The sequence below is a fragment of the Python bivittatus genome, unplaced genomic scaffold (genome assembly GCF_059951505.1).
Source record: "Python bivittatus isolate LINGU-HERP-01145 unplaced genomic scaffold, Pbiv_v1 ctg000440_np1212, whole genome shotgun sequence".
Classification (NCBI taxonomy): domain Eukaryota; kingdom Metazoa; phylum Chordata; class Lepidosauria; order Squamata; family Pythonidae; genus Python; species Python bivittatus.
The window spans coordinates 4270260-4281850 of NW_028277063.1; the positions used below are offsets into that span (position 1 = coordinate 4270260).

At 44.3% G+C, this 11591-nt stretch overlaps 1 protein-coding gene across 5 annotated transcripts in view; it reads left to right on the plus strand.

Annotated features, from left to right (window-relative positions):
- The window catches only part of LMTK3 (lemur tail kinase 3), a 48261-nt gene that overhangs the window by 29598 nt on the left and 7072 nt on the right, over positions 1-11591 (plus strand). For all 5 annotated transcript variants that reach the window (XM_088142684.1, XM_088142682.1, XM_088142683.1 and 2 more), the window contains 4 exons: positions 585-3091; positions 4157-4527; positions 5176-5287; positions 11043-11303. In XM_088142684.1, coding sequence (XP_087998810.1) covers positions 585-3091; positions 4157-4527; positions 5176-5287; positions 11043-11303 — 3251 coding nt within the window. The remainder of the gene's footprint in view (positions 1-584; positions 3092-4156; positions 4528-5175; positions 5288-11042; positions 11304-11591) is intronic.

An 11591-nucleotide genomic window follows, 5' to 3' on the forward strand; every position in this document is an offset into this window, starting at 1 on the left:
GATGGCCGTTCATTCTCTCTTTAGGCTGGGGCATGCTCCTCTTCCGCTGGTAAGATTAGATGGGCCAATGGTTCAGTGCTGTATAAGGTAGCTCTCCTATGTTATAACAATTCCCCAAGACCCATCATGGTCTGCATTTCCAACTGTTCTACTCCTCACCCATTTTATTCTCCTGATGTCATGGCCACTCCCCTGTCATTCTTGTGACTGGTTTTCCATGTCCTCTTGTACTCCTGAATGTCTGTGCCGTGGCTTCGGAATGGTGTTTGGATCTGCTTTGCTTAACTTTTTACTGGTTGATTGTTCTACTATACCTTCTCTTGTTGTAGTATTCAAGCTCTTTCTATTTTGCGTATCTGTTTCTACGCTGGCTTTTCCTTTTGCTACTCTGTAGTGTTTCTAACTCTTCCTCTTTTCCAACTGTTCTTTTGCAACACTTTTTTGTTTTAAATGTTCCCAATCCCCACTGCCCACCCTTAGCTATCCTTTCGGGCTATCTTCCCACAACTGTGTTTTTTTCCTCCTATTTCTGCCTGTTTTTCCGACTGTTCCTCTATCCTCCTTCCAACCCTGCCCCACTGCAGGTATGAGGTGATGCAATCATGCTGGCTCCCAGCTTTCCATCGCCCAACCATGGAAGAGCTGCATTTGCAGGTGAGCTACCTGTTGAATGAGCGCTCCAATGCTCAGGCAGAGGAGAGTTTTGAGTGGCGCTGGAGTGCCCTGAAACCCATGCGTTCCTCTTCCCCACCACCGGCCTCCTCTTCTTCAGCACGCCATCACTGCCCGTCAGAAGAGATCTCAGCCTACCCACTCCTGGATGGATTCCATGGTGGTGACATGGATGACATCCTGACTGTGACTGAAAGCAGTGGAGGGCTGAACTTTGAGTATATGTGGGAGAAGGCCCGGCTGGGGCGATGGAAGGGTCCTGCCTCAGCACCACCTGAATACCCCTCCAGCAATGGTGGGCTAGCTGTGCCTGGCAGCAACCCTTTCTATGAACAGGCAGTACACCGTGGGCACAGTCTGGAGACACCCAGTGTTGTGCCTGTAATCAGTGCCCGCAGCCCTTCCGTCAGCAGTGAATATTACATTCGCCTGGAGGACCACGGTAGTGGCGAGGGGCCAGTCTGTGCCCCCAGCCCTGGTTCAGCACCACAGCCCCTCTTTCCCTCAGATTGGGATTGCCACAATGCCCCCCTTCGGCCACCAGAGCAGCCTAATACTAACCCTTTCTTGACTGGGGGCAGCGGTGAAAGCAATCCTTTCCGTGTAGATGGTGAGATTCAAGAGACATCGCTGACAGAGATGCCAGCCACAGAGGGTGAAGCATTCCTTGCAGAATCACTACTCACTGTGTATCGTGAATTGGAGGATCAGCAGCGTAGCTGGGATGCTGAAATGATGGAAGAACGAGGGGCAGGGGAGACTCTTGCTGGGGACCCCTCAGAGTTCCAGGGGTCACCCTCATGGGAGCAGGAACCTTCACTGATGGAGGATCACAGTTCTGGCAGTAGCACTGATGACGGTGGAAGCAGCATTGGAGGAGGGCGGCGCAACCTTCTGCCATGTCCACTGTGCACTCGGGTGCGTTGCACATGTGCCATTCCTCGAGGGGATGTGGTAAGCAGTTGGAGCAACCATGGTCCACCTTTGAGGCGTCCTCACCGGGATAGCTATGGCACTGAGGATGACTCCTCACTCAAAGTGGAGCGGGGCTCCCTGTCTGACTGTTCTATAGTACCCCCTAGAGACTGTGATGGAGATGCTGGGGAGCACAGTGAATTTTATGACCCACTCATGGGCACAGCTGTGAAGACTTACGAACTTCAAGATTACCCAAAGCAGAGAGGTGGGGGAAACATCCGTCCACCTGGATCGCCCTTCCCAACTATGTCATCTGGGTGCTGCAATGTGATTGTCCCTGTAGAAATACCACCATTGTCCACTCTGGCTGAGAGTAATGATGAGGAGACTATTGCAATTCTTCCAGAAGCTATTGATGGATTTTCAACTGGCCCTGCAACCCTGAACCTCTCCCCAGCTGCACCCGATCGGCAAAGGGGAACCCTAGACTCTGTGGATTCCTTGGACATTCCTTCTAATACGAGTTCCTCAGATGTCTGCAGCCCAGCCTCCCACTACTCCTCTCCAGGACAAAAATTTGGGGACAGTGGTTATGAAACAGAGAGCACCTTTTCACCTGAGTTCATATTTAAAGAGGAATCACCTCTATCACCTTCTGGAGAAGAGGAAGAAATAGAAGCAGAAGATGATACTGGCAAACTCCCAGCAACACCCATCTCTCAGTCCACTAGTGATCTCACACTCTCGGTGAGTGAAGAAGGGACTGAACTTGAAGAAGAGGTAGGGAGGAGTTTGGGGCTTACAACCCCTCACCGTGATTCTGCCTACTTCTCTGATGGGGAGCCAGAATCCTCTGAGGCACCAGCTGTAACCAGAACTGAGGAGGAAAAGCCTTCAGAGAAGACAATTGTAGATGGAGGCTTTGTGGTTCAGGTGTGCAAAGAACAGCTGTTGGTCACATTGCAGGAGAATGTCACGCGGAATCTACTTTGCAGCCAGAGGGTGCCAAAATTGGGTTTTTCACCAATTGCCCCCTTGAAAGACCAGGCTGTTCTCAAGCTGTGGAATCTGGAGCCAGAGGAGACACAGCAGACTGTAGAGGAGGAAGAGAAGGAAAAAGAAGGAGGAAGAGGAGGAGAAGAAGAAAGAGAAAAAGAAGAAGAGAAGGAGGAAAAAAGTCACTTTGAGGAAATGGTGCATTCCCAATGGTCAGAGAGTGTGGAAGATAAAGCAGAAGAAGAGGAGGAGGAAGAGGAGGAAAAACAGCAGCAACAGCAAAAGAAGGAAGGAAGTAGAGAATCTGAAGAGAAGCAGCTCGAATGGAAGGAAGAAGAAAGGAAAGAGGGAGAAAAATCTATCCATATTGAGATCCAAAGTGAACCCATGGCCAATGTGGAACAATCACAAGATGCTCAGGAAGACACTTATGTAGCAACTGACCAGCTCAAAAAGGAGCAGGAGCCTGGGGTCCCTGTGAACCAAGCCAGTGAAGATATCAAAGGTAAAGTTCTGATCTACACTTGGGGGTGGCAGTAATAGGAAGACACGTTCGTGTAACAAATGGGATGGAAAAACGTTCACACGGCTTAATGTTATGGAGATTTAAAAACACTGTTTTAATGGGAAAGTGGCAGTGGCTGAGCATGTTTGCGGGGGGGGGGGGTTTAAGATGGTGGCTTAAACCACATTATTGAAACCTCAACCCTTTTTAATATGCAGTTCATATTAAAAGGGGCAGAACGTTGATGGCACAGTTGCAGCCATCATTATGACTTATTTTACTGCTCCCTGTCAATGTCCCTCACAGTGGTTCTCTGGAGCAGGTCCAGTGTTCCATTAGGTCCTCTCCTTGCCTTCAAAATAATCCTAAATGAAGGAAGGAAAGGGTTAATAAAGCCTTTCCCTAACTTGGGGACACCGGATAAGATCACTTGATCCAGTGGGCCTGTTTTGAATTTTACTTCACTTTTGCTATAAAGCTTTTTTTCCCCCTATAGACTACATGAACACAGCCCAAAGTCTTGGCAAACGCCTTTTTGGGGGGATGTTCTACTAATCAAAGTATGCTTTTTGCAAAAAAAAAAAAAAATCTTCTAATTTTGGGGAGGGCAGATTTATAGGCAAGTGTCACAAACAATAAAAATTACCAATTCTAGGCTGGTTTGTTAATCTAACCATGATCAACATAGTTCTATCCTTAGCGTTAGGGAAAAAAAGGAATTAGTTGCAGAAATTGTTACAGATTTGTTCTTCTGCTGTGAGTTTTTCCATGGATACTAGTTGTCTGCAGGCCAAGGTCAGTTTTGTAATCAAACTAGAGTAAACTATTCGTTCATCTTGGACCGATATATGTGACAAACCCATATCAGGTTATATCTGGGCAAAAATACAAGGGATGTAGTTTTAGTGAAATAACACATTCTCTCTCTCTCTCTTTCATCCCAACCCTTTCATCCTTGGCTTGCTTCCATATTATTTGTCCTTCTTGACTTTTGACCATTGGCTCTTCAATCACCCTCCCTTCTTCTGGCAATCCTCACCTTTGTCCTCCAACCTTTGCCTCCAGCCAAGCTATCCCGTTTGTCTCTGTCACTGCCGCCACTGGCTTTGCAGACGTTCCCCCCTCCTGGTGGAGCAAGGAAGGGACCATTTTGGGAAGGAACAGCTTTGGGGGAGGGTCCAGCTCTGGGAGGGAGAGAGGCTTCCCTAGGAGCTGAAGAGGAAGAGGAAGAGGATGCTGAAGAAGATGAGGAAGGAGGCTTGGCTGGAAGCGGAGGGAGGGGCGTCCCCATTGTGGTGAGTGAAAGTGATGATGCCCGCAACTTGCGTGGCCTCCTCAAGTCACCCCGCTCAGCTGAGGAGGCAGCGGCTGAGTTTGACCGCAAGCGAAAGATGGTCTCCTTCTTTGATGATGTCACCGTCTACCTCTTTGATCAGGTGAGCTGTGAGGAGGATGAGGGTGGAGGGTATGAAAGTTGGTTCACAGTAGCATAAGGAGGGGCTTGTTTAAGTCCCTTTTCCAAGCAGCTGCCTACACTGTCTTCCTCCTTTCAGGTATCCTGGGTCTCATCTCTCTCTTACCTCCTGCAACTCCTGGATTATTTCTTCCCACCCAGTTGCCCACACTTTAGATTCTCTGCCAGTGTACACAGCACATACTTCCTCTTGGGTCTGCCTTAATCCCAGCCATGGTGACCTTTCAAGCCTCCTTATAGAAACTGTTTTGCCAATGTTCTGGGATAATAGCTTTTTCCCCCAGCAGTTAGATGTCTTTGATGTATTGCAATAGTTGAAAGGATACATACATACTTGCATAATGATGACATGCAATACGAAGGCTTGTTTCTCCCTTGTAGTTTACATCAGCAGCTGAAGGCCCTGACAACCCAGTGTTTCCCCCTGTTCACATCTTGCTAGTCTTATCTCTTCTCCCATTCCACAATTTAAAGAGTCAATTGCTAAACCTTCACATTCTGACGAATAATTTTTCTTTCATATTTATTTGATTGAACTGTGCCTCAGTCCAGAGGGACTTTAGGTGGGTAATTCAAAGGGACTTTAATTCCTGTCCTTGTTTATACGTAGGAGACACCAACCAATGAACTGAGTTCACAGGGAGCCCCCGATGGTGATGCCTCTTCTCCTGGCTCAGCAGCAGAACCAGGACTTGATGCTTTCCCACCAGCTGATGGCTTCAGTGAGTACTGGGGCAAGTCAGAAATATCTCCTATCTCTAGTAGCCTTAAATGTCAAGTGGGGGATAGGCCAATCCAGCTACAGAGCCAGAGAGGAAGCAGGCTGAGCTATCCAAGTGCTTGTGATATGAAAGTAGTGTGTGAAAGAAGTAAAGGGCCAGGCTTCAGAAAGGAACAGGTTTGGGGCCAAACAAATTGTCAGGTGTAGACTGGATACGGTCCAAAAGAGGTTAAGTTGATTTTGAAGGAAGACTGACCAAGGGACCAGAGACAGCTGCAAAGGCCAGTTTCAAGAAGAGGCAAATGAAGTTTAGAACTAGATAAATGCAGATGGGAATTAAGGTCTCAAGCAGAAGGATATCCATCCATCCATCCATCCATCCATCCATCCATCCATCCATCCATCCATCCATCCATCTTCCACCACAATCTGTGTTGCATCCAGGCAGCTAGAAACAGATGCAAAGTTAGTCTAGCAGGGTCATGATCTTGGGTATCAGTCAAAAATAGGGAGCAAGAATGTTAGTAAAGTCTTCACCCTAATGACCATTTGCTTCAACAGAAGACCAAACTCAAATGCTTAACCATTTTAGGACAGGAGTGGACAATGTATGAGGTACATTCTAGAAGGCTGGAGGAGACTGTTCAGTGATGCTACGGTGTTACTGAAAGGGCAAGACTATTTTTTATTTGTTTGTTTTGGGGATGGGTTATTGTGAGAATGAGAAAGAGTGGTGTGTGAGAAACACTCCTATCCCTATTTTTAAATGAATCAAATGCCTAATCAAACAATCTGAAATGTCACTGCTGAGATTTGTGCCTTTTGCTGCTGAATGTTGGCAGTGCAAACTGGGGGTAGTGAGTGCCCACAAAGGGAATGCTGGGAAGGAGGTCTGCAGATTGCCCACCTTTAAACTTAATGTATGGGCAGTGTTCCTTAGTGATGACAGTCTTGGGATTTCAGAAAGCTTGTAACACATCTAAGATGATGTTTTCAGGGCAAGCCTTCCCAACTTGGCAACTTTCAGATATGGTGGAAATCCCATTCTCTGAAGCCATCCCATTTCTGCAGTGCCAGGTTGGCAGTGTAGTCTGAAAACATATACTCAGCCTTCTGGGCATGTAGGAAAAAAAGTGTAGGACCTTGATGACAAGAATCCCAGTTCAAGACTCTCCTTGCCCCTGGCTTTCCTGTAGTTAGCAAAACTCTGAGGTTGTTGATTTGGGTATGCAGAATCTAGAATAACTGCTGTTACTCTGCCTCCCATCTTCATCTTCATTGTTCATTGATATAGTGCTACCATCTCTTTGTGTGTGTTTTTAATGTTGCAAATCATTTTGATGTTTTACTTGAGGTGGAAAAATGGCATTGGTGAATTTACCCTTGAAAGTGGGATGAGATTTCCAGCTATAAAATGATGGCCAGGCAAGATATAGTTCCACGTTATTTCCTGTTGGTCAGATCCTATCTCAACTGTTGTGTTCAGTTTTGGGCACCAGACTTTAAGAAAATTGTTTCATAGAAGGGTAGTGAGGAAGACTGAAGGACAAGAAACTAAGTTCTGTGAAAAGAGACTGAAGAAACCGGGAGCTTTTAGCTCTAAGAAGAGAAGACAGAAGGTGGATAGTGGTGGTGGCGATAAAGTAAGAGAACATGGGTCCAGTATCTGAAAAAGTATCACATAGTAGAAGAGGAAGAATGATTCTCTATCATTTCAGAGTGCTTAATTGGGAATAATGGATTTAAGTTACAGAAAGGTAGAGGCTGGATGAATGTTGGAGGAAAAAACCTTCCTAACCATAAGAGCAGTTCAACCATGGAACCAATGATCCAGAAAGAGTATGATCTCCCCTTCACTGGATGTGATCAAGTGGAGGTTAGACAGCCATCTCTTTCAGGTTCTCAAAATTGGTTTGTTAGGGCACTTTGTTTTACTACTGTTAGATAGTAGGAACTGAGGAAAGAGATACATTGGAGATACACTAAGATCTGTTCCTGATTATACTTACGTATTTTTTACACACTAGCAGTATTTTAAGTAATATTTTTAGAATATCAGAAATAATAGTTTGATTTCAACACAGTTTAAAGCAGGGCTGGGCAACCTGTGTGGCCTCAAGCTCCTTTTTTTGCAAAAAGTCCCCTCTGCCTGCAGTTGCTAAAAACTGGGCCAGAGTTTCTCAACATTTGTGGGAGCAAATACATGTGAAAACTCTAAAGTAAACCCTCAAATATACTTGTTGTTTTTTTTTTAAATAAGGAAAACCAGGAAAAATGTAAAAACTCCTGGCATGGCCAATGTATTATATCTAGGGTGGTCCATAACCCTTCAAAAATGTTTTAAGTCCAGCCACCAAGACTTTGTCCCTCCCTGGATTTAAGTGCATTGATACAGATGTTTTCCTCCCAGTTTTTGCTGGGATGGAGAGATAATGTTTCTCTGTATCTTTCCTTCAATATGTTGGTTGGGATCACTTGGTTGTCTCCAATGCAAAGACACTGCCAGCCCTCAGGTGAACCTTCACTTTTATTTCTGCCTTGGTCTGTCTTCTTCCATGGAGACACATGCAGAAAACATGGTGAGTGGACGTCTCTGAAGATAGCCATTATTCTTTTACATTCTTCAATCTAAACCCATTTCATGGGTGAGAGTAAATAAAGCAAGCTTTTTATCGTCTTAAAATAAACGTGCTTCAGTTATCAGAAATTTTGGAGAAGTTGCATAATAATTATGCTGACATTGGCTGATTTTTTTAAAAAAAACTAATCTCCACATAGTTTATTTTTAGAATACAATTTTTATTGCCTCCATGAAAGCTCACAATCTAAAATTGTCATAATTAGGCAGATGGTGGCACAGATTCCACCTTGTTATTAAAAAAACTAATTCTGCTGTGTGCTGTGGCAAGAGCCCAATGATGGATGTACACCCAATTTTTAAAATTCCTTCCTATTTTAGGAAGTGTAACTTCCCCTGTAGGACTCAAGATACATTAATCTAAAAAATGAAATAAAAACAACAATTAGAAGGTCAGTACATAACTAAAACAGCAGCCAAGAAGAATGTAAAATAGCAGTCTCTGTTGGAAAAATAGTTTCACAGAGCTGAAAGTTAGATTAAAGACACAGGTTATATATTACTCTCTGTTTTCCAAAAAAGAGAGGTGGCTGGCCAAGCTTCTTTAGAGAAGACATTCCACTGCCTGGGTGTGATACCTGGAAGGTTTGTTCTTCTGTTATTGTCAAGAATGTCACTAAAACTTGGTAGAACATAAAGAAGGGACTCTGAAGTTGAACACAGACTGTTAGCTAGTTAACATGGGAAGAAGTAATTCTTCTGACAATCTGGTCCCTGATGTTTAGGGACATACTGTATGATTGATAGATTGATTGTCATCAAGTCGGTATTGACTCTTAGTGACCACATAGATAGATTTTCACCGTGACGATCTATCCCTAACTTGGTCTTTCAGGTCTTCCAAAGGTGCACCCATCACTAATGTAACTGAGTCCATCCATTTTGCTGCTGGGGGTCCTCTTCTTCTCATTCCTTCCACCTTTCCCAGCATTAGAGCCTTCTCCAGAGAGCTAAGGCTTCACATAATGTGTCTGAAGCAGGATAATTGGAACCTGGTCATTTGTACCTTGATTTAGGGACATATAGGCAGCCACTAATACTTTATCTGAAAGCAAACTGAAGATCAACATAAGACTACTATGTAGTGGACCACTCTGGATGATGATTTTACACCTGCTGGAATTTTCAAACATATTTCAAAAGCGGTCCCATATAATGGTTCATCCTAAATGTAGATAGTTGTGAGTGATAAGGAGCAGATCTGCCAGGAAAGGTGCAAATTGTATACAAGCCAATGTTGAGCAAAGACTCTTGTGGCCACCACAGTCTCACAGGCTTCCATAACAACGCCTGACCACTCCTGTACTCATTCAGGACCATTTGTTTAATCCATAGAATGAGTAAGACTTCAACCTAAATGCCTGCCATAAAATCCTCTGAAGCCTTCTGGAATCTTTCACAATTTATTAACTTCTGGGAGCTGACCATCCTAATCAGTCCTCTACTTCTCAAAAACAAGCCGAGTTCACATAACATGCTTCAAGATGTAGTAGCTTCAGGTGCATAACACACTGACCTCAGCTCATTTTAATCTTCTGTTGTTGTTGGTGTTTCTTGAGGATTTGCTAAGCTAAGTAAGGCAGCCCTTCTAGTTAGTTTATACTCAGTGCATTGTGCTAACCCGGTAATTAAATTAAGCATGTAATCTAAGCTCAGTTATAATTACTGCAAGCCTAAATCACAGCTGAAAATAGCCTGGCCACAACAGAGATGTCCTGTCTGTTTGCCTTTCTCTTTCCCTCTCTCCAGACCACCATCCATAGAGAATTCAAGTGAGATGACCAGCTGATTGCACTGAGCCAGTAATCAGTTGTCACTGTTGCTCATGAGATCTTGAGCTTCTCTAGACTTCATCACTAAATGCCATTCATCATCCTATCCCTGAATTTTTCTTCTGTCTTGAAAGTCACATGTACCAGTAGCCTGTGCCATGAATTGTGACAAATAGTGTCATAAATTCAGTGTTAAATTCCTTATGTGGAATTGGCCCCATTCTGGTGCTCTCCATGACTTAATAGTGGCTTTCCCAGCACTCAGAAGGGTTTCCCAGAGATTCGTTCAGTGACGGAGAGTGAGGCAAAGGATTTATGGAGCTTCCTATATTCAGAACACACTTTGGCATCTGTCTTTCCTGTCTGACAAGTTGTCTTTAGGGGCAGCCAGACATTAATCCTGCTTGATTTAAGAGATGCTTTAGGAAGCCTAAATAGCCCTGAGGTGACCTCCGTTGGCCTATAAGATCAAGTGTGAGGAACTAGAACCCCCATTCATTTTGGCAGAATCTGCACAGCAAATCATTTCAGTGTCAGTGAACTAAGAGGGAAGTTGCTGTCAGGATTTTCCAATACAAGTCTCCAAATTTCTTCCTATCCTAATGGAAGAAGGAGAAGCCAGAACTTGGAGATGATGGGAAGATTTTTTTTAATGAGATGTTTTACAAAGCATGGGTACACCAGTAAAATTTAGTTGCAGAAAGAACTTCATCTTACATATTCTATCAGTGTGTGTGTGAACATAGTTCATTATTCAGGTGTTTGTGAAATGCATATATGTCTGTGAAAATGCTAATTGATCTAAAGAACTGAAAGCAATGAAAAAGTGATTATGTTCCCATACTGAAATTAACTTGTTAAATGGGAGCTGCAGAGCAGAGGAACATGAGACAGAGTTGAGCAAATTGGAGGAATTAAGAATTAATAACATAGGGAAAATCTACGCATTGCTATTTTTTTTCCTTCTGATGCATCTAAGCACTACAAAAGAAATCTTTCTGCAGCTGTCTAGTTCCTGTTCTGTCTCCTACTTAACAGTGACTCAAAGCCTGGCTTCACACAATGTGTGGAACCTAAACCTGGGTAAACAAAACACAGTCACTTTGCTCATAAAAAGCAACATACTGTGCCCCAACAAATAAATCAGATAATGGTCTAGTATAATGGCCTGGTCATACAACATACTATTTTAGTCTGGTTTAGCATGTTGTGTGAATCCAGCCAGATTGAGGATTAAGCATGTCTCATGTCAGAGCGACTGATTATATTTTTATCTTCTCTTTACACTTGGGTTGGCTCCAATCTAGCTTCCTTCCTACCTTCCCTCTTCTTCCTTCTCAACTCAGGTGGCAGTTTTGAGTGGGATGACGATTTCCCCCTCATGGCTCAGAACCCATCCTATGTCTCCATGGTGTCAGACCCCAGCACAGCCCAGCCGCACCCAGTCCTGTCTTCACCGGTGCCCATGACACCTGCCTTGCTGCCATCAGCCAAGAGGGCTGAGTCCAGCCTTGTGGACACCCTGAGATTCTCTCGCTTCACAGTCTCTCCTGCCCTAGAGCCGCATCGGCCTCCATCCTGTGATTCTGAATTGGGACCCGCAGCTGGTAAGGGACAGAGAAGAATGCCATTCTTATCCACTATCCTGCATAGGGGAGGTTTATTGTGGGAGGTACAGGTAGTCTTCAGCTTACAACCATTAGTTTAACGACCATTCAAATTTATGATGGCACTGAAAAAAGTGATTCATGACCAGTCCTCGCACTTACGACCATCGCAGTGTCCCTGTGGTCACATAATCAAAATTTGGGTGCTTGGCAATTGGCATGTATTTATGACAGTTGCAGCATACCTTGGTCATGTGATCTCTATTTGCAACCTTCCCAGGGGACTTC